Source organism: Cyprinus carpio, chromosome B23, assembly GCF_018340385.1.
Source record: "Cyprinus carpio isolate SPL01 chromosome B23, ASM1834038v1, whole genome shotgun sequence".
Taxonomy (NCBI): domain Eukaryota; kingdom Metazoa; phylum Chordata; class Actinopteri; order Cypriniformes; family Cyprinidae; genus Cyprinus; species Cyprinus carpio.
In genome coordinates this window covers 21281811-21305127 of record NC_056619.1, presented here as the reverse complement: position 1 = coordinate 21305127, position 23317 = coordinate 21281811, and the positions used below count along the sequence as shown (strand labels likewise).

At 37.4% G+C, this 23317-nt stretch overlaps 2 protein-coding genes across 2 annotated transcripts in view; one reads left to right on the top strand and one right to left on the bottom strand.

Annotated features, from left to right (window-relative positions):
- LOC109048274 overlaps positions 1–23317 on the bottom strand; it is a 57193-nt gene that overhangs the window by 30400 nt on the left and 3476 nt on the right. The gene's annotated exons all lie outside the window — the stretch shown is intronic.
- Positions 3499–8124, top strand: LOC122141880. The gene is made up of 4 exons (XM_042750476.1): positions 3499–3800; positions 5060–5113; positions 6142–6399; positions 6512–8124. Exons 1-4 carry the CDS (start codon positions 3524–3526, stop codon positions 6649–6651), a joined length of 729 nt encoding a protein of 242 aa, XP_042606410.1. The 5' UTR covers positions 3499–3523; the 3' UTR covers positions 6652–8124.

Here is a 23317-nt window from a genome sequence, read left to right as displayed (position 1 = left end):
GGAAGCAGGCCGAGACCCATCTTTCAAGCGGTCTTGGTCCGTTTGTTTGGTGCCCACTAGGGTTAGGATGGTAGTGTTCACACTTACTCAAGTGAACCACACTAACAGAGCAATCACGCCAGAGTGACAAGTGTGAACACACCCTAAAATCGAGTCCTCATGTTTAGTTTTTTTCCAAAACCAAAATGAAGCAAAATTATACTCTGAGCAATAAAACTAAAAATCTACAGATAGAAGACAAAGCAAAGGGAGTTGCTTTCCACATCAAAACATCATCTCCACACTCTGAGTCTGGTTTACTGACGGATCGACTCGTGGTCTGATCTCGGTGAGGTTTAGCTGACATGAGAACTAATGAAAAACAAAGGTGTGAAAGCTGAGCTGGTGACAGCAGATCTTCATCACTGATGTTCCTGTCAGTGTCTGTGAGTCTCAGAGATGTTCAGTCAGTGGAGAACAGATCTCCAGCAGACGGGGAGAGGAGCTGAGACCGCCGGTGACGCTCGGGAGAAGAGAAAGATCTGGAAGACTCTGGATGTGAGACTTGAGCTCCTTCCTCACTTGTGTGACGCGAGCCAGTTTCTGCTTGTACTCCTGCAAGAACACCAGATGATCAATGAATGAAAGAATTGATCGCACAGCCAGTGTTTGGGGTCATTCAAATATTTTTAAATAAGAAATTAATACTTCTATTCATTAAAGATGAATTAAATGAATTTTCTGTGTGTTATTGTGTGGTGTTATTGACTCTGAGTGCTGAAAGCTTCTGTCACATGTACAAATTCCTTGTATGTGTGTTATGTTGTTTTTTTTTTTTTTATTTTTATTTTATGTAGAGTGTCAGTGAACATTTATATATTTATAATATTATAATTTTTAGTTTTAATGTATGAAAAGCACATAGCTAATTATTTGAAATTAATAATTCACAATAGTAATGTTTTTCTATTACTTATCAAATTATTGCAGCCTTGGTGAGCAGAAAATACTTCTATCAAAAGCATAAAAAAAATCTTATGTATTTCAGATACTTAAAGGTCATTTAAGTAAATGCGTTAACCCAAAAATGACTTTTTTTGTTTTTTAAACACAAAAAGAAACACAAGTCAAAGCTTGTTTTCAAGCTCAAAAATTGACAAAAACCACCAAAAGTATATCAAAAGGAACCTAAAAAAGTTGTCCATAATATAAGGAATCAAACCCACATGTAAGTTCAAGCAGAGTTTGGATTTCAAAACAAATGCAGAGGGCAGATTTATGAGTAATAATGATTTCATTTAGGTATTTTTGTCACTTTCAAATTGTTAGATGACTTCAAAAATTAAGAATGTTAGAATGACAATTTAGAATGTTGCGCATATGGATACTTTTGTAATATTATTTTGTCTATTTTGGTGTAGTATTATCTTATAAATCGATCTGATTAGATGAGCCACATTCAAAATGGTTGTAAAATGCTATTATTCAATGGAAACCATAACTGAAATGAGAAGACAATCACTTTTCTTTGAGTAAATGCCATTTAAATACTCCCCCAAACAGGGGCTCATACTCTAATATATAAAAATATAAACATATTGATAGTTGCTTTGAAACGTCAAGCAGTCTTGCAATGTGACGTCAAATCAACTTCCCAAGCTTTTTATATGTACAGATGGTCCTTAACCAGAATAATAAGTGTACTGCCGCGGAATTTGTTGGTTGTCACCGCTAAGTGGCGCTATAACCACAAACTCTGAAAAGTTAGAACGTGAACGTGTTGAGCTCATTTCCTCATGTATCACTGCTGTTGGGCTCTTTGAGGGCTGTGGTAGTGGATAAACTGATTGCAGTCAGGCTATAAACTAAGTTAAAATAATTCATAAAATAGGCTAAATGAGCATGTCTTAAATCATAAACACAGACAATAAATACAAGGTTTCAATTACTCCAGTATAAATGGCTGAGAACTGCTGGATCTTGAAATGGCTGCAGTATTCTGTCATGAAATGCTCTTGCGGCAATATTGAAGATCCAATCGCAGCTTTATTGTAGTTCCAAAACAGTAATCCACATCAAGGAAAAAAACGGAAAACATGCACAAGGTAGGCCTAATCCACAAACATAGAACCCACAAACACACAGTACCACGAGCACAAGGTAACAGAACTCAGTATTGCAGAAACCAAAGACACAGACCACAGTGTATAAATAAAAAAAATGTAGCATGTAAGGATGGCAAACTCTCCACAAGTCTTTCTATGACCTCAGGATCTAGAGCATCAGCTTCTTGTATCTGCACGATGGAGGTTGCAGAAGGGACCGTTTTAACCCCTTCTACCCTGATCTGAGCATCTGCTTTCACAGCTTTATTCACCAGTCCTGTATTGTTCTCTCATCTACATAAAGACTGTAAATCAGGATAGCTTCCATCTGACTGCTAGTCTTCTAGATTTATGTTCTAGTTTAAAAACTGTCAGTCACTAAGATAAAAAGCTGTTAAATAATAGTTCATTGTTGAAAGGTTTTTTCTGCAATATATAGTTGGTAACATCTGATCTTGTGGTCAGTGTGCCACTTCCTGATGAAAGTCATAGAAACTGAAAATCTTCACTGATGTTCATCAGATGAGTTCGAGCTTCAGTGGCAAGAGAACTGAGAGAATCAGCACACTTATAATAATAACTGATAACTGATCAAAATGTGGTTTTTCACTGTGCTTTTCATCAGTATGGAGGGTAAGCTATATATTTGAAGTATATTCTTTTTTTTCTAGCAGTCTATTGTTTTAGTGGTTGTGGTCACTGGTCAGGTGATTTACTGGAACATTTTCAACAGTTTGTTTTCAGTTCATGCTGCGTACAAGTCTCGTACTTTTCACAATTTTTCTAACATGACAGTGTTTCTGAAATCTGAGATCTAGAAACAGTAAGATACTGCTCTTCTGCGATCTTCTGAAACCTCAACATAGTCTAGAGATACTTGAGACTACTTAGAATAAAAACTGTAAAATGTAAAGTTCTTTGTGCTTTTCAGTTAAACATATAGAGACTTGTCACTAGTTTGTGAAAAACAGCAGCATAAATGTAAATGTACCTTTATAATAGATGCATTACCTATTTCCTGACACAGTTTTTTTGTTTCCTTTGTAATATTTTCCTTTGTTATATGTAGTCACGGAATGCATTTTGTGGCAATGATAAAAGACCCACAGTTTAGCCCACATTCATGCTGTTCTGTTCACTAAGTTTTAAAAAGGTCACCTAATTATAAAGAAATTAGTCAGTGATTGTGAAAAGAAATGGTGAACTGCATAAATGTTTCTACAGATTGTACATAACAGTGTACAGAAATATTAAATTATGCAACAATGTAAAAAAAAAAGCATTGTCACTGTAAAAATCATATTACAAATGTCAATTTAAAAGGTATCTATTAATAGAGAAACATTATTACATGTAGAGACAGTACAAGTAATATGGTATATCTAAGCAGTTGTAATATTGTTTCAGATCTTGTGTATGGTGATGAGTTAAAGACTGTGATGGAGGGAGATGTTCTCACTCTACACACAGGACACACTGAGAGTCTCAGTGAAGTGATGTGGCTGTTTAAACGAGGTGATCAAACTGTTCGTATCGCACAGATGTATCAGGGTTATGAGCCCTTTTATGATAAGAGACTAACCAGCAGAGTGAAAATGAACCCAAAGACTGGAGCTCTGAGCATCTGGAACATCAGCAGCAGCGATGCTGGACTTTATCAAGTTTCTCTCCACAGTGGATCCGTCTCAGAGAAAAGCTTCAGAGTGGATGTTTACAGTAAGTTTTAGCTGCAGCTGGTTTATAAAAATAGCAAAAATGATCAAAATGGAAGAGAGGTTCATGAGTAAACATCTTTTTGATAAGATCACTCAACACTCTTAAAAATAAAGGTGCTTAAAAAGTTCTTCACAGCAAATGTCATAGAAGAACCATTTTTGGTGCCACAAAGAACCATTCAGTCTAAGGTTAAAGGGTTAGTTCACCCAAAAATGAAAATTCTGTCATTAATTACTCTCATTATCCTCATGTCGTTCCAAACCGTAAGACCTCAGTTCATGTCACGGTTGGGTGAAGGGATGAGGCAAGGACTCAAACACAGGAAGATAAGGGCTTTTATTAATAGTAAAAAATAAACAAAGGCGAGGCTACACACATCCGACAATACTCAAAGACATAACATTGAACATACCCAGCACAGGACTGCAGACACACAGAGAATAAATAGGGAACCAAACGAGGAGGCTAACGAGGGAGACACAGGTGGAGCAACTAAAACAATAATGACGTAACAAGATGGACGGGATCAGACAATAGACAGGAGAGAGCACATGGCACCAAACAAACACAACACAAGCCATGTGCTCACAGAAAAACACAGTGTCCTCTGGTGGCCATCCTGAGTATCACCAGCTGAAGACTGTGACAAGTTCACGTGCACTTCTGCAAATATTATCACATTTATTTATGTGTTTGTTTGTTTGTTTGTTTGAATCTCTCAATAGTTTACAACAGTAACCAGGCAGTGAAGACAAGAAAAAGATATAAAATTACAGTCACTTGTAATCATCACCTGCAGTCTCTCACTATTGTAGAAACAGACAAGGACCCACGAATCTGTTTCCACAGAACAGCAGAATATCAAAGCAATGCGCAAAGTCTCTCATTAAGCGTTTTCCTCACGTAGAAAACCATATGGCTTCCTGCGTTAAGACAGTGATAATACAAGACCAAATTCAAGGTACAGTTTATTAATAAATGTAATTTATAAGGCAAGCAGGTGGCCAGAATATGAATGAAACATGCAAAGTTGCACTTAAGTGTTTTGCTCCTATACCATAAAACACTTAAAGTGACGTCACAGATGTGTAAGTGACATTGTAATTTTTTTTGGGGTGGGGGGGGGGTTACAAATAATGTGTTCTGGGCCCTTGAAATCATCGCCAGCAGTCACTGGCATTCATGCATTGTTGATTTTCCATCTTTGATTTCTCTGCAAATTCCTGTTTAATTCCCTGCAAATTCCTGTGTTTTTAAAGGGCCTGTTTCTGTTCCTGTCTTCAGGTCTCCAGCTGGTGTAAACCAAACTCAAGGTGAGACTTCCACCCTTTTTTTGTTTGATTTTAGCAGACCACAACCAGCTGTTCAACATATAGATATGAGAGGACTCCAAACAAGAAAACAAAAGGTGGATTTAAATAAGCAAACCCTTAAGGTTACATAACATACACAGTTTCACCTAATCTCATGTTAATCTTGAGTACCTATAGAGTAGTACTGCATCCTTCATATCTCCAAAAAGTATTTAGTTTTATCGTATTTATAAAAGAAAAAAACAGCTTTCCGATTCTCTCCGGGAAAAGCCGAGCTCCTGGAGGCGTGCCGTCACTGAAATGACGAGAAAGGCACTTGCTACACTCCGTTGCTGCCCCGGAAAAACAATCCACTGTTCGTGTGACGCTGGGTTCTTTGTGAAGCTGAACACTGTAAACTTTCCCTCACATCCAAAAACACACTAATTTGGAGACATTCTCGAACAAATCCTATGCAGTGCTGCCGACGATTTCCCGATGAAGCGCATTGAGGAGCGCGGTCTCGCTCTCCTCTGGTCCACGTGTGCGCGGGCGCGCTTTTTCAGAGAGAAATGCTCATATAAGGAGTTCCACCATCGTCTACGTCATTAGATCCACGATCAAAAAAAAAACAAAAAACAGCCGAAACTTGTACCAACCCTGAAGTAAGATTTTAGGCACAGAAATTCTCCATCATTCTTCCAAATTATTTTTTTAAACTTTGGCCATGTTTAGCACGAGAATCCATCTCTTTAACACTGTGAACAACCACCATTGTAGCCCCCCTTTAAGATTTTAGGATTTGTTAGGGTTAAAACAATTGTTGCAAAACATGCCAGAAACATATTAATCACTGCAATAATGATCCAGTCTTAGACTTTTCAGTGTTTGTCAGTAGTTCAGTATTAAATGCATATACTTCTATTTACAGCGTTGAGCAGTGTAGCCAATCACAGACATACCTGTTGATTACATGAACTTCTTGATATAAAGAAAAAAGTTTCTCTCAAAATGTTCAGAATTAAGCTGACACAACAGATGTCCACTAGGTTCATCAAAGTCACAGAAGATGGAGGAGATCTGCTCTGTGTTCTGCTCTGTAAGAAATGATCGAGGCGTCTTCATCTCGTGGCATAAAGGAGGAGAAATGTTGAATCAGACCAGCAATCCTGATCTCAGCATCAACCTCAGTTTAGCATTAGAGCTTCATTATAATGATGCAGAGACATACAGCTGTACAGCTGTGAATCCAGTGAACAACAAAACTGTCCATCTACACATGAAGGAGATCTGCCCACGACAGGAAGGTACAAAAACTACATTTAACACAAAACTATCTTCCTGCCACAATAACTTCTGTGCTCTTCATAGACGAAGACATTTAATCACATGTTCATGAATAACTCTCTTCTCTTTCAGTTTGTCAGGATCACTGTGGTGTCTCTGAGGCTCTGGTTCGTCTGGTTCTGTCTGGTCTGCTGGGAATCACTACAGTTGTGTTTCTGGTTGAGCATCTGAGGATCAGCTCATCTCAGAGAAGAACTACTGCTTCTGTATGATGACTTGTTTAAACGGCAGTCTTAAGCTGCATTCACACTAGCAGCAACTTTTGTCACTGCATGTCTCCAGTTTTCTTGCAAAATGAACAAAAATGAATAAAGACAGCAAGGATCAGCGTCATTTCCATCACTGCTGAGCTGAGAGAAGAAAGAATCACATGAGCTCTGTCTTCTTTCCTATTGGCTTTCGCTCCGATAGTCACCCTTCATTTGCATAACTTTGAAGGATTCTGAACTTTGTCGCTTCGCTGGACACGATCCATCTGTCACCAGCTTTCCATTTAAATGAATGGGATCGTGTCGCTTTGTCATTGCGTGTCACTTGTAGGGTGAACGGGGCTTCAGCCTTTGTGGTTGTTTTCTGAGTCCACATAATGTCTTGTACTTATAGATTTGTCTTTCATTTTTTTTTCTGTCCTCATGGTTTAGGTTCTTTCTTCCTTCCTCCCGCTGACTGTCATTGTCCACAGGACACTCGGTCTCGTCCACCATCTTTATGGATTCATCTGTAGCTTCACTTGCTGATTGTGAGGGGAAAAAATAGTTATTTCAAGGCTATTAAGTTAAATGATATCAATATAAAAAATATATTTACTTATAGCTACTTTTTGTAATATCTGTGATTTAGTCATAACTGACAGTAATAATTATGTAAAATATTTCTCAGCAAATACTGATGTGGTTTAATTTATTAATTTGAACAATCTGTATATTTTGTTAATAAATGAATTACATTTTTAATGATTAAAAAATACTTAAAATGCAATGCATACAGACAATGGCTTGAATTAACTTTTACTATAGAGATTATTTTATTTAATTTAAGCACCTGCAAAAATTGTCAAAATGATTTGTAATTTAGTAATTAAAAACAGTAATTAGTAATTGGTAATTGGATTTGTGTAACCATCCTGAAACTGAGTAATAAAAAAATCTGTCTGACAGAGTCAAATTTGTAAATTTGCTATGCATTGTAAAATACATAGCCTTAACTGACAACTGCTGTCAATAAATGTTACAATATTAATACAAAACAGAAGTGTTGCCTAATTTATTTAATTTCCCTAATAATACTTGCCTTTCCACATATGCTGTAGATAAACAGTAGAAGAATGAAATAAATGACTGAAACTTATGATTGTTTTTTAGGCTGATTGTCCAGGGTGTCTCTACAGGAATGTCTTCAGCAGTCTCCGATGGCCCTACAGGAAAGAGCAGATATGGCAAATGAATGGATGGAGATTCTGGGCTAATGGAACTGAGCAGTTGATCTGTATAGAACCAAAACTACAAAAACAACCGGAGATATAAAGTTTTTCGAGACAAACTTAGAATTTTAAAATGTAGGCATTTACATGTACCTTGACTCACATAAAACATAAAAGCATTTAAACATCATCTTACTAGTACATAACTGGAGATATAGTGTGGTGACTGATATTTATATGCATTATATGTAAATATCTGCATGCTTTAAAGATCCCACTGATTTACATTACAAGCGTTTTTATTATATCATATGAGCCATAAAACCCTGATTTTTCAAATATGAAACTTAACCAAAAAAAACTTGTGGGATGCATGTACATACTGGTCAAACAAGTGAGAAAAACACAGAAAAGTAATGAAAACATGCTATGCATGCAATTTCACAATTGTAAATTAATAATAGTAATTATATCTACAAGCAACAGTTAAGGTAAAATGAGGAGCAAGCATGGCAGGGAGCTTCAGATCAACTAAATACATTTCAAGACATCTGTTAATTTTTTTTAGCAAAATTGTTATCACTTTTGACCAATAGGTGGTACTGCAGCCCCCTGTGCACGGCCCTGCTGCTGAGCAAGCGCTGTAACTTAGAATGTATACAACTCTAAAGCGCTACCTGAGATGCGGCCGTGCATCCTTGATTAAATGATTATAATTAAATATGCATAAACTGACAGTAAATAACATAAATAATACTGAATAGTAGCAGTATGATAGCAGCGGAGCACAATCATGTAAACAATAGTAAAATGTAAACACTTAGGCTATACAGGCTTAATGGCGTTTATCCTTACAGTTGCTAAGAATGCTCAGTAATCAGGGCCGTGCACAGGGGGGTTGCCCTGTGGCTAGAGCCACTGCCCCTTTGCCCTCATCGGCTGAGTTGCCCCTCTCACCAATCCTCCCATCACTCCAGCTCAAAGAGGTCTGTTTTGGTGATGTCATGCACGTGCATATTACATGTTCAATCTATATGTATGTGTGCACCATGTGGTGTTATGGCAAACTAGTGACATTGTTCATGTCTAATTAAGTCGGTGTATCAAACATTAAAATTAATTTGTGCTCATTTTTATTACGATTAGTTCAGGAATTATGAAAATTGAAGTTTCAGTTATGTTTTCTAGTACTAGAAAATGTAGTCCTTTATTTAACCAGTTGTAATATTCTTTTCAGATCTTGTGAATGGTGATGAGTTAAAGACTGTGATGGAGGGAGATGTTCTCACTCTACACACAGGACACACTGAGAGTCTCAGTGAAGTGATGCGGCTGTTTTCAACCAGGTGATCAAACTGTTCGTATCGCACAGATGTATCAGGGTTATGAGCCTTTTTATGATAAGAGACTAACCAGCAGAGTGAAAATGAACCCAAAGACTGGAGCTCTGAGCATCTGGAACATCAGCAGCAGCGACTCTGGACTTTATCACGTTTCTGATATCTCAAATAAAAGGTTCAGAGTGGATGTTTAAGTTTATGGTCATATAACATCTGGGTGTTATATTAGACAGCAACTTGTCTTTTGAAAATCATATTTCCCATGTTACAAAAACAGCATTCTTCCATCTTATAAACATTGCCAAGCTACGAAACATGCTACCTGTTTCTGATGGAGAAAAGCTAGTTCATGACCTCTAGACTGGACTATTGTAATGCACTGCTAGGTGCTTGTCCTGCATCCTCAATAATCAAGCTACAGGTAGTCCAAAATGCAGCGGCTAGAGTCCTTACCAGGTCAAGAAAATATGATCATATTACCCCAATTTTACAGTCTCTGCACTGGCTACCTATTAAGTTCCGTATCTGTTCCAAAATATTATTACTTACTTATAAGGCCCTTAATGGTTTAGCTCCTGGGTACCTAACTAGTCTTCTACCACGCTACAACCCATCACGCTCCCTAAGGTAGCAAAACTCTGGACTCTTGGTAGCTCCTAGGATAGCAAAGTCCACTAAAGGAGGTAGAGCTTTTTCACATTTGGCTCCCAAACTCTGGAATAGCCTTCCTGATAATGTTCGGGGTTCAGACACACAATCTCTCTGTTTAAATCTAGATTAAAACACACTTCTTTGGCCAAGCATTAAAATAATGCATCTCATAATTTTGGACTGCAGTTATATCTGATCAAATGCGCATTATTATTCTTTAACTTGGGTTAAACTAATTAGTTTTACTTGGCTGGAACAGCAGCTATTCTAATTATGTCTCTATTTGTTTCGCTGTTTTGTAACTAGGATTTACACAAGCTCCAGTCTGGATCCAGAACACCTGAGAAGGGATGATGCAACCCCTCAGAGGACCTCAGATGATGCTAACCCAGAGACAACATACAGAACTACCACATTTTGCTATAAGTTTGATTGCATAATTGCTGTTAATAGTGTTAATCGTCTGTTTGTTTGTCTTTTATTGATTTTTCTGAACATTTCTGCCGTAAGCACATAAACTGACATTCACCACTGATAAGCTACTACTAAATATTGTAGAAACTTAATTTTCTGTAAAGTTCCTTTGCAATGATTTGTATCGTAAAAAGCGCTATACAAATAAACGTGAATTGAATTGAATTGAACATAAAAAAATCAAAAACTTTCAGTAATTACCATGAAAAGAGCTGTTATTTAATAAGGGAATGTCTGTTTGACAAGATGCTACAAGGTCCTGAGGCTCTTTTGTTACTCCACACAACATTTTTAAAGTGAAAGATATTAAAGCTGCAAAGAACCTACTATTGGTGCTGAACAGTTGCCTGTGACAATATTTATATCCTGCCAACAGTCATTGTAACACACACTTGTACAATAATCATGTTGCATCTAAGGGTCAGTCATGGCCTAATGAACAGAGTCAGACTTATAACTCATAAGGTTGTGGGTTTGAGTCTCAGGTTTGGCAGGGATTGTTGGTGGGGGGATTGAATAACAAGTGCTCTCTCCACTTTAAATACTACGACTGAGGTGAGACCCTTGAGCATGAGACTGAAGCCCCAACTGCTCCCTGGGTGCCCAGCATTGGCCCCCCACTGTTGTGGTGTGTGTGTGTGTGTGTGTGTGTGTGTGTGTGTGTGTGTGTGTGTGTGTGTGTGTGTGTGTGTGTGTGTGTGTGTGTGTGTGTGTGTGTGTGTGTGTGTGTGTGTGTGCACTTGGATGGGTTAAATGCAGAGCACAAATTCTGATAATGGGACAACATACTTGGCCACATGTCACTTCACGTTCATGTCTTTGGTTTACTGCAATTTCCTACTTTAACGACACTGTCTGTGTGTCTTGTTTTCTTAAAGGAACTGTTTCTGTCATTAGATCTACGATTAGTGGAAACCAAACTCAAGGTGAGTCAGCATAAATTGGAACAGGCAACAAAAATCTTTTTACATTTTTATTTATAGTGTGGAGAAAGCACAACAAAAGTCCCCAAAACAACTAAAATCAATAGAAAACATTATTTATATAAGTTTGGATAAGTGTGGATAAGAGGTTTACGATCCACAAAGAAGCAGTATACAGCTAACGGTAAATTATCACATTAAAAACAAAGCAAGCCATAGAGAGGAAATCACACACAAAGCAGGTTAAACTATCACTGCCAACACACAGAAACACACCACAACAAAACTAGTTCAGGGTTATCAAAACAATACTGCACCCACAGAAACACCAGTACAACAGGTTTATTCACTATTTCATTCCCCCACTTCAATCTTTGTTGAGATTCTATGGATGCATCATTCCTTCAGATACAGAACCACACTGTGTTTAACATTCCTGATCTCTGATCAGACCCTGAGCTCAAAACATTCAGAAATAACCTTACATAACAGATGTTCGCTAGGTTCATCAAAGTCACAGAAGATGGAGGAGATCTGCTCTGTGTTCTGCTCAGTAAGAAATGATCGAGGTGTGTTCATCTCGTGGTATAAATGAGGAGAAATGCTTAATCTGACCAGCAATCCTGATCTCAACATCAACCTCAGTTTAGCATTAGAGCTTCATTATAATGATCCAGAGACCTACAGCTGTACAGCTGTGAATCCAGTGAACAATAAGACTGTCCATCTTCACATGAATGAGATCTGCCCACGACAGATGTTTATGAACAACTCTGTTCTCTTTCAGATTATCAGGATCACTGTGTGTGTGCACAGAGGCTCTGGTTCGTCTGGTTCTGTCTGGGAATCACCACCGCTGTCTTTCTGTTTGAGCATCTGAGGTTCAGCTCATCTCAGAGAAGTGCTGCTTCTTCATTATGATGGTGACTTTCATGAGATGTCACAAAGGCAGGCTCAGCCCTTGTTGTCTTGTGGTCCACACAATGTCTTGTACTTCCATTTTCATCATCATCCTATCAAGCTCCAAGTTCAGGTCCTTCTTCATTGTCCACTGAAAGGGTTGCGTTAACCACCACCATCTCTAAGGATTCACCTGTGTCCGGTTCACCTGCTGATTGTAGTAAAAAAGGTAGAGTAAAACAAGAAGGGCTATTAAGTTCAAAGATATTGAAATAAAACAATATATTTACTTCTATAGCCAATATTCGTAATGTTTATTCAACAATTTATTAATCTATGGTAATAATAAAGTAGTAAAGTCTTTCTCAGCAAAAACTGATGGGTTTTAATTTATTAATTTGAATATGGTAATCAGTATATGATAAATGATACTGATTAATTTACTATGAAAATGGGTCTTTTATTTACTTTGCAAAAATTGTCAAAATGATTTATAATTCAAAACTGACTGCCTGGTGTAAACTTCCTGAGATGGTAAATAAAAAAATAATAATCTGCTGACAAAACTACAAATCTTGACAAAAACTTGAGTGGTTTGTCCTCATGTTACATCAAACCGTGTAATATTATTTATTTTAAAAACATAAGTAATAAAGCAGCGACAAAAAGTGGAAAATTCCTTTATATTAACACAGCACGCTGAACCCTGTTTGTATGTTGTTGTTTTTTTTTTTCTTTTTTCTTCAGTTTACACCCTGTGTGCCAAGGTCAGTAAGTTTCTAAAAATATATGATAATTTGACATGGCAAGGTTAGTGCAGGTTGTGAAATGTTAAGTAACATAATTTGTGTTTATGATACAAAACCCAGTGTCATCTGCTGGACTGACCTCCATTGGTGTTTGAGTTGAGAGAAGTGCCTTCCCCTGGATCCTCTGTGCCTTCATCAGCAATATGATTATTTTGTTTCTTCTGTAGGGAGATGAAATCTGAGATTTAAAATCTTAATCAACAACCTTTTACTGCAACTGCACAAAGTTTTTTAATACCAAAACATCATGCAAGCAGAATTCAATGCACACAAACACAATGACATTTTATTGATCTACTATGGCTTTAAATGAAGTCCTTCCTCACCAAAATATCTCAAGGACCTTCACAAGTCTTTCATAAATATTTCTAAAATAAAAACTCCCCAAAAACAAAACTGCACAGTAGAATGCATAGTCTTCACTAAACATTGCTGTTATTAAGTGCTACAATATTAATACAAAAACAGAAGTGTTGGGTAATTTACCAATTATCATACTTGCCTTTTTATAGTAGATGATACCACTGACCACTGCAGTGACCCCTGAGAGGCCCCCTATGATGCCCCCTATGATGTCCCATCTTATTTTGTGATTTAGTTCTTCGCTGAATTTGGTGTTTGTGCCATTTGTCTCAAGTGTCTCTTCTCCTTTGGTGGATATAGCAGGTGTGGTAAATGGTTGCTCTGTATGAGACAAAAATAACTAGACATATAAACTTCTTCAAGACAACATTTGAATCATTAACTGTAGGCAGGTTGCTAAGGCATTGTTATATGTTTACTAATGTCCTGGAAATATCTAGATGGCTAGATAATTTTAGGAAGATTGCTGTCACATTTGGTGTGAAAAGGTAAATATGGCCTTTTAAAGTTTCTTCTTTAATATATGAGAACAAATACTGGATGAGCATCTCATCAGTGTTAACATTAAAGCTACATAATATAACAGGTGTACTGAATAAATAAAGCATTTTATAAATTAAACTGAGAATACAGTATTTTATACTGTCTAGAGACTTGCACCCCCGCGGGAGTACCGCGGGACCCAACGCAGCAGTGTGATCAACGTTTGTGTTAGTAGTAGATGTTTTAGGGAAGTAACACATTTTAATTATATTTTGCTAAAATGAACGAAATGAACAAAATAACTCGAAAAAAGATTTGTTCATTTTGCTGAACGAGACTCAAAGCGCCGAGCCGGTAAAATGACCCAAACTTCCCATCTCTACTGACCACAGACTGTGTAACCTCCTGAAAAAAAACTTACACTTGTTATTACTTGTACAACTGTTCATCCAGAATATAGAAATGATCCATTTGCACACTAGAATATTTTCTATGCACTTCTTTATGTCTATTGCACTAGTGTTTTGTATAGCTGTATCGCTTATGCATATTCATTTGTAAATGATGTTCATATGTTCAAGGTTTCTGCTTATAGTGTACATACACTTATTACATAATCCATCTGTATAGTATGTTCATAGTACACCTGTCTGTATATAATGCTGATAGTATTTAAAATCTGTAAATTATGTCCATAGTACTGCCTTATCTGTTTATTTATTATACATTTGTAACGTATTGTAGACTGTATATCCTGTTCTTACTGCTTATTGTACTGCTTGTACCTTACATGGGCAATAATAAAGTTAAATCTAATCTAATCTAATTACTTACCACTGATTAACCTATTAGTTAACAGTGTAACGAGAGAAAGCTCGCGGACAGAAAGTTTTACTAACATGATGAGCACATGCGCATGAGTTTTACTGATGCTCTCTCCTCACACTTGCTGGACCGGAAAGCCCCCCCACCCCACCCCCAGCAAAGTGCTCAGAATCTCTAACCCAAATAATGACACGGAAACACACAGACAGAACATACGTGCAATTAAACAGAACATGAACTCTTCTGGTTCGCTACAACAGAATATCACGCCCATTCATTACTATCCAAATAAAGTTCCCGTTGTTTTATATTTACTGTCAGGGATTCATCATTCCTGAGGGGAAGTTCATTCCAGCAGTTAACTCTTCCCTGTCTGTCCAGAATACTCAGTTCATCAGATGTAACTAAGTCGCTTTGATAAGCGTCTGCTGAATGTAAATGTAAATATGTTTATATCTTCATTTAGTATTTTCTAGGAGTATGATAGTAAAATACTAACCGGTCAGTGCAACGGTAAACTTCTGATGGATCCTGTCGTGCTGATGGATCGGTTTGTCAACATCGTGAACTACTTCGTCGCTGGTGTTGGCATCAGGAACAGTTACGGAGACGCTCTCATTACCGATCCGGAGTGAAAATCTTTCAGGTTTGATTGGTTTGCAGCCATGGTTTTGCTCGTCAGGGGGAACAGTAGCGAAAGATAACTTGCGTAACGTCTTTTCTCACTGTTAAACGACTCACAATCTTCAGTTCAGAAGTTCTGATGGAGAGGGGTAAGGTTTTCTCCTCTTCTCACCTTTACTATCACATTATCACTCACAGCACCTGATGAAATTAATATTTATTTAGTTAACTGCTGGATAAAGTTTCTCCACGCTTGTTTTAAAGACACGTTATGTTTGACAAACACACATCACTTTGCGAATTATCTAACGTTAAAATGCTTTACTTACCGGCGATGATGACAATAATACAGGTTATAAAAGTGAAGAAGAGACGCATCTTGAGAAGCGGTGTTCAGTTCGGTCTGTCACTTGATCCAGCGACACGAGTTTAATACCAGCACGTGGCTGTAACTGCGGCACAATATATAAACCATCCCCGTCTACTTCAGCTGTAACGTTCTCCGCCTTTGGACTGTGACAATGAAGTTCGTACCGGTTTGACCAGTTTATCGACATAGCAGCGCGAAATTCAGCATGAGCGTAGTTTGCTTAACAGGAACTGCAGTAGCTATGTCAGAAAAGAAAATGAAGAATCAAAAAGATGTATAGAAGATTTACATATTTAAACTTTTTTTTAATTATTTAGTTTGGGTTAAAGGATGGTGTATATAATAATAATAATAATAATAATAATAATAATAATAATAATAATAATAATAATAAAACATTAAAAACAGCAAGTACATTCAATATCGACAATATTTGGATATAGAACAATATGATCTGAGCTGTTTTGTTTACAATTTACATGCGAATCCCTGTGTTAACAAATTTTAAAGACATTAAAACTTTCAAGTTTAACGGACCAACTTGACAAATTTGTAGTCGTCTTTGTAAAGAAATATGTATCTTAAGTGTGGTGGTGGTTAATTCGTCTTTTGTTTTTCAGAATACAGATCTGATGTAGCAGCAGGTCAACATCTCTTTCAGACTGTATTGACACATCCACAACAACACATAGTTTTGCAAACATCTTAGCACACACAAGTTAACACTTTGACACAAAGTAGCCAAGAAGTGAACTTGTTCCTTCTCAAACACTCAAACTGTACGGAGGCTGCTGTGCATTTCAGGTCCTCCAGGCCAGACTCCTTCCTCTGTACCAGATCTGACAACTCAGTATTTACTGTAGGCTGACACTGATTTTTGCCCATTTGCATGAATGAACAACAACTTGGCAATTATAAGAAAACGCCACCGTTTTTCCATATTTCACTATGTTCTTCCCTCAACTTAGATGAGTTGATACGTACATCTCCCGTCTCAGTGTCTGCACTTAATCGCTGTAGCGTGCGGTGCCACTATATTGCACAAGGGGGTGGCCCGGTGACCAGAGCCACTGTCCCTTTGCCCTCATCGGCTGAGTTGCCCCTCTCACCAATCCCCCCATCACTCCAGCTCAAAGCTGTCTGTTCCCGCTCCGCTAAAGATCCGCTGATTCTGCTAATCTGCTCTGTGTTTCTGGCCGCTCCGCAGCATCACTCACAATCTGCTAAAGGCAGTTCAACACTGCAAACATGAATACAAAGCTCCAGCAAGCCAGCAGGTAAATCATCATATGAAATATTAAGCAGTTTGTCACACTTTAATTATTGTAATTAAGTATATTTCCCATTATAACCACTTGTCTTGATACTAGTAATCTATAACACATCATATTTTATTAAAACCATATTAATAGTAGGCCTATAAATAGTTAAAAAACAATATAAATTTTCTATATAAATTCAATGTTCAATATAAATAAGTTGTTTATTAGTATTTAATAAAGATTTATGCTGTAAAATATTAAATTAAATTAAATGTCTAATACTTGTAGGGGAGAGTGGGGTAAGATTAGCTATTTTTTACTTGTGGTCCTTAAGATAAGTTAAAATGATGCAGAAGTACAATGAAAGTATCTATCCCATCCTAATGAAAGTATTCCTATCATTTTAAATGATCAAAGGGTTAAATGACAAAGGGTTCTAAAAATATGGCTTCTTAGTAAAAAGTGTTCGAGTTCAGTTAGTGGGTAAGATGCACCATCTGGGTATAAGATGACCAAACCCATGTGAAATAAATAATAATTAAAAAATAATAATAATTTCCTTTTACAAACAGTCATATTTCTTTTCACGAAGTTAACTTTAAAAACATAAAACCAACCAAATGAAGTTTAAATTTCAATATTTAATTGTTTGCATTTCTGAAACAATATGTTGAACACCAAAGTTGTAGCCTTCTTAAAAACAGACTAAACAGAGAGTTTTTTGGCCATTAGTGACTACATGTGGAAAGATATATCTGATTATAATGTGATGAAAAGCATTTTATGGTTCTTATCAGAGAAGGATTTGGTGAACTTGTACACTGTTCCTATCAAATAAACTTCAATATATGTATATATGATTAACTAAACCAGTAATATCACATTAAAATACCAGTTTATAATTCAGAGATTTAACTCAACTACAGTGCCTTATGATCGGGTAAGTTAAAATGCTGACTTGTTTTACCCCACAGCATTTGGCTCACTTTGCCCCATAGCTGCCATTTTGGAAAAATAGCTCTTACCAGTTCAGGCCAGTATTTAGTTAAATGATTTGCATGATTTTATATATTGCTAAATCACCTTTATGTATCATAAATATTTTTAAGCCTGGATAAATGGTCTTTGATGTAACAACCATTACATCTGTTATGCTAAAATTGTACTTCAACAAGCCAAAAACAGTTTTTAAAGTAAATGGGTGTCTTCCCCCCCCTCCTTTTCACAGTCTGGCAGAAATGATGGGTGGTTCCAAAATACATGGTCACAAGACAGTAAAAGTGTACAGATGCCAAGATGCAGGGGGTGGGTCAACTTACCCCACTCTCCCCTACTTCCATTGAAGATGAGGCAGAAGCAGGTTCAGAGAGTGAGGGAGAGCTCACTCTTATCAAAAACATCTCCAATAAAATCTGGAATTATTACAGAGTGTGCTGTCTTCTCTTTTAGTTGTATATTTGTAACAACTGGATAATTTGTATTAGCAAGCACCCACCCCCCTGGCTGGTTTTTTTTTGGTTTGGGACACTGCCCATAATGTTTTTTGTTGGTGGTGTTGTTAGTGATGTATTTAATTACTTTGTTATTTACGCACACCCACAGTCGATAAAACTCCTCTAATTCGGACTAGTTCTATGTATCTTAATCTACAAACTATCTACAATATGTGTTAAGGGGGAACACATTCTACAATTGAAATAGAGAGTGTTAGAGTTAGAGGGTCAAATAAAGATGGTAGAGATGTGCTTTTATTATGTGTTTTATTATGTTTCTATTATGAGCAAAGACTTGATTTACACACATGTGATAGCCCCATTAATTTCAAGCCAATACGTTTATTACACAGTTATGTTATATTATGTTATACAATCATTATGAAATAGACATTATATTCATATAAATAGATTAGTCTATGTGGAAATGGATTTTTACGGTGCCCCTAAGGTGACATGTTCGGTTCACTTAGTTTTGTCGTGGCCACGACATAATAACTCGTGGGAACGTCTTATTATGTCGTGGCCTCGAGATGTTATGTTGAGGGAACGACATATTTTTCTCGAGGCCACGAGTTTAATGCGTTAACAAACCTGTGTGACCATAGCAATCAGGGATTATCAGAGATGGATTCATTCATATTTTATTTTGAATTAAAAAATATTACATTATTTATTATAGAAATTGTTTCATTATTAAATTATTATATTAACCATAGGCCTTGGCTACCGGGATGTATTACATGCGATCGTCAGCGTTCAAATGAAGTTTATCATAAATAAATGTTACATAAAGTGCATAATATAAAATATATAAACATTTTTATCCATCCTACAGTCTTGTAAGTCCAATAACTGATTAACAGTGAACCGACCATGTCACCTTAGGGGAACCGTATTTTTATTTTTTTTCACTATTATTTCTAAGCATTAACTGGCGCAAAACAGTGTATCATAGATCACATCAGGTCATATGTACTGTATCTGCTTGTTTCTCTTTGGCCACCAGGTGGTATTGTGAATAAATGAAGCCTCGAGAAATGAACCCTTTTGTGAACCACTTGGATGAAAAGCTTGAATGCTTCATAAGGCTTCATCTCGCCATCACTACAGACAACCAAGAACTGAAACACAGGGCTATAAACATACATACAAAATAGGGGTAAAACAAGGAATAGGTGAGACTACTTAATTACTAAATGAGTAAAACAACAAATAAACAGGGACCAAACAAGAGAAAGCTCTAAGGGGGCATTTACACAACACCATTTTCAACTATAAAAACTGGAAACTATTTTTTATTTTTTTTTGGCCGTTTGTTTACACAAAAACAACATTTGTGGGGCCTGAAAAAGCAGACTTTTAAAAGTGTGTTTCAAAGTGCAAGTTACCGGTACCAGTTCGTATCGCACAGATGTATCAGGGTTATGAACCCTTTTATGAGGAAACACTAACCAGCAGAGTGAAAATGAACCCAAATACTGGAGCTCTGAGCATCTGGAACATCAGCAGCACTTTATCACGTTTCTGATATCTCAAATAAAAGGTTCAGAGGGGATGTTTAAGTTTATGGTTAGTACATAAAACAAAATATTAAAAACGTTCAGTAATTACCATGAAATAAGAGAATTATTATTATTATTAAATTATCATTTAATAAGGGAATGTCTGTTTGACAAGATGCTACAAGGTCCTGAGGCACTCTTGTTACTCCACACAACATTTTTAGAGTGAAAGATATTAAAGCTGCAAATAACCTACTATTGGTGCTTTTTATTTTGCCTGTGACAATATTTATATCGTGCCAACAGTCATTGTAACACACACTTGTACAATAATCATGTTGCATCTAAGGGGCAGTCATAACGGATATGTGTGGAAGAAGATTGTTGTTGACTTCAGGAGAGTGCACACTCAGCATGCTCCTCTGACCATCAATCTGACTGTGGAGAGAGTGAGTAGCACCAAGTTCCTGGGTGTGCACATCACAGAGGACCTTTCCTTGACCAACAACACCGCAGCACTGGCCAAGAAAGCACAGCAGTGTCCTTACTTCCTCCGCAAACTGAGAAGAGCCAGAGCCCCAGCCCCCATCATGTGCACCTTCTACAGAGGCACCATCAAGAGCATCCTGACCAGCTGCATCACTGTGTGGTATGGCGCCTGCAACGCATTTGCCAGAAGACCCTTCAACACATAATGAGTGCAGCTGAGAAGATCCCCTCCCTCCAGGACATTTATGGAACCCGTCTCAGTCGTGAAGCCCTATGCATCGCAGGTGATCCCACTCACCCGTCACACAGCTATTTCAGTCTGCTGCCATCAGGGCCAGGACCAGCAGACTGAAGGACCGCTTCATTCATCAGGCTGTCAAGAAGCTGAACTCACCCCCGACCTTGCCCACCCCCCCTTTTTTTTTTCCCCATGCACCACTGAACTCTGAACCTCAGCACCCTTGAGCATGAGACTGAAACCCCAACTGCTCCCTGGGTGCCGCAGCATTGGCCCCCCACTGTTGTGGTGTGTGTGTGTGTGTGTGTGTGTGTGTGTGTGTGTGTGTGTGTGTGTGTGTGTGTGTGTGTGTGTGTGTGTGTGTGTGTGTGTGTGTGTGTGTGTGTGAGTGTGTGTGTGCACTTGGATGGGTTAAATGCAGAGCACAAATTCTGATAATGGGACAACATACTTGGCCACATGTCACTTCACGTTCATGTCTTTGGTTTACTGCAATTTCCTACTTTAACGACAATGTCTGTGTGTCTTGTTTTCTTAAAGGAACTGTTTCTGTACCTGTCATTAGATCTACGATTAGTGGAAACCAAACTCAAGGTGAGTCAGCATAAATTGGAACAAGCAACAAAAATCTTTTTACATTTTTATTTATAGTGTGGAGAAAGCACAACAAAAGTCCCCAAAACAACTAAAATCAATAGAAAACATTATTTATATAAGTTTGGATAAGTGTGGATAAGAGGTTTACAATCCACAAAGAAGCAGTATACAGCTAACGGTAAATCATCACATTAAAAACAAAGCAAGCCATAGAGAGAAAATGAAGCAAACTATCACACACAAAAGGCAGGTTATCAACAATACTGCACCCACAGAAACACACCAGTACAACAGGTTTATCCACTCAATTTCATTCCCCCATTTCAATCTTTGTTGAGATTCTATGGATGCATCATTCCTTCAGATACAGAACCACACTGTGTTCAACATTCCTGATCTCTGAATCAGACCCTGAGCTCAAAACATTCAGAAATAACCTTACATAACAGATGTTCGCTAGGTTCATCAAAGTCGCTAGGTTCTGCTCTGTGTTCTGCTCAGTGAAAAATGATAGAGACGGGTTCATTTTGTGGTGTAAAGGAGGTGAAATGCTCAGTCAGACCAGCAATCCTGATCTCAGCATCAACCTCAGTTTAGCATTAGAGCTTCATTATAATGATACAGAGACATACAGCTGTACAGCTGTGAATCCAGTGAACAATAAGACTGTCCATCTTCACATGAATGAGATCTGCCCACGACAGGAAGGTAGGCCAACATGAACTCATTTACTACAAAACACTTCCTGCCACAGCTTCTGTGTTTACACAGGCAATGACATTTCATGGCAGATGGTACAGAAGATGTTTATGAACAACTCTGTTCTCTTCAGATTATTAGGATCAGTGCAGCATCTCTGAGGCTCTGGTTCGTCTGGTTCTGTCTGGTCTTCTGGGAATGCAGGCTCAGCCCTTGTTATCTTGTGGTCCACACAATGTCTTCTACTTCCATTTTCATCATCATCCTATCAAGCTCCATGTACAGGTCCTTCATTGTCCACTGAAAGGGTTGCGTTAACCACCACCATCTCTAAGGATTCACCTGTGTCCGGTTCACCTGCTGATTGTAGAAAAACAAGAGTTTTTGTTCAGGGCTATTAAGTTCAAAGATATTGAAATAAAACAATATATTTACTTCTATAGCCAATATTCATAATGTTTATTCAACAATTTATTAATCTATGGTAATAATAAAGAAGTCTTTCTCAGAAAATTCCTTTATATTAACGCAGCACACTGGACTCTGTTTGTATGGGCTTTTTTTTTTTTCTTTTTTTTTAGTTTACACCCTGTGTGCCAAGGTCAAATTTAAATGAAGTCATAGTAGATCAATAATCCTTCCTCACCAAAATATCTCAAGGACCTTCACAAGTCTTTCATAAATACTTGTAAAAAAAAACTCCCCAAAAACAAAACTGCACAGTAGAATGCATAGTCTTCACTAAACATTGCTGTTATTAAGTGCTACAATATTAATACAAAAACAGAAGTGTTGCGTAATTTACCAATTATCATACTTGCCTTTTTATAGAAGATGATACCAATGACCACTGCAGTGACCCCTGAGAGGCCCCCTATGATGTCCCGTGTTATTTTGTGATTTTGTTCTTCGTTGACTTTGGTGTTTGTATAGCAGGTGTGGTAAGTGGATGGATAGATGGAGGTTCAGGGTTAATGGTACTGGGCAGTTGCTCTGTATGGGACAAAAATAACTAGACATATAAACGTCTTCAAGATTGTTGTCACATTTGGTGTGAAAAAGTAAATATTAAAGTTTCTTCCTTAATATATGAGAACAAATACTGGAAGAACATTCATCAGTGTTAACATAAAAGCTACATAATGTGCTCCTATAACATAAAACACTTAAAGCTACGTCGCAGATGTGATGTCAGTAGAAATCATGTGTTCTGGGCCCTTGTAATCTTCACCATCAGTCACTGGCTTTCATACATTGTTGATATTCCATTTATGTTCTCCCTGCAAATTCCTGTGTTTTTAAAGGGCCTGTTTCTGTTCCTGTCTTCAGGTCTCCAGCTGTTGTAAACCAAACTCAAGGTGAGACCTCCACCTTTTTTTGTTTGTTCATTTAGCAGACCACAACCAGCTGTTC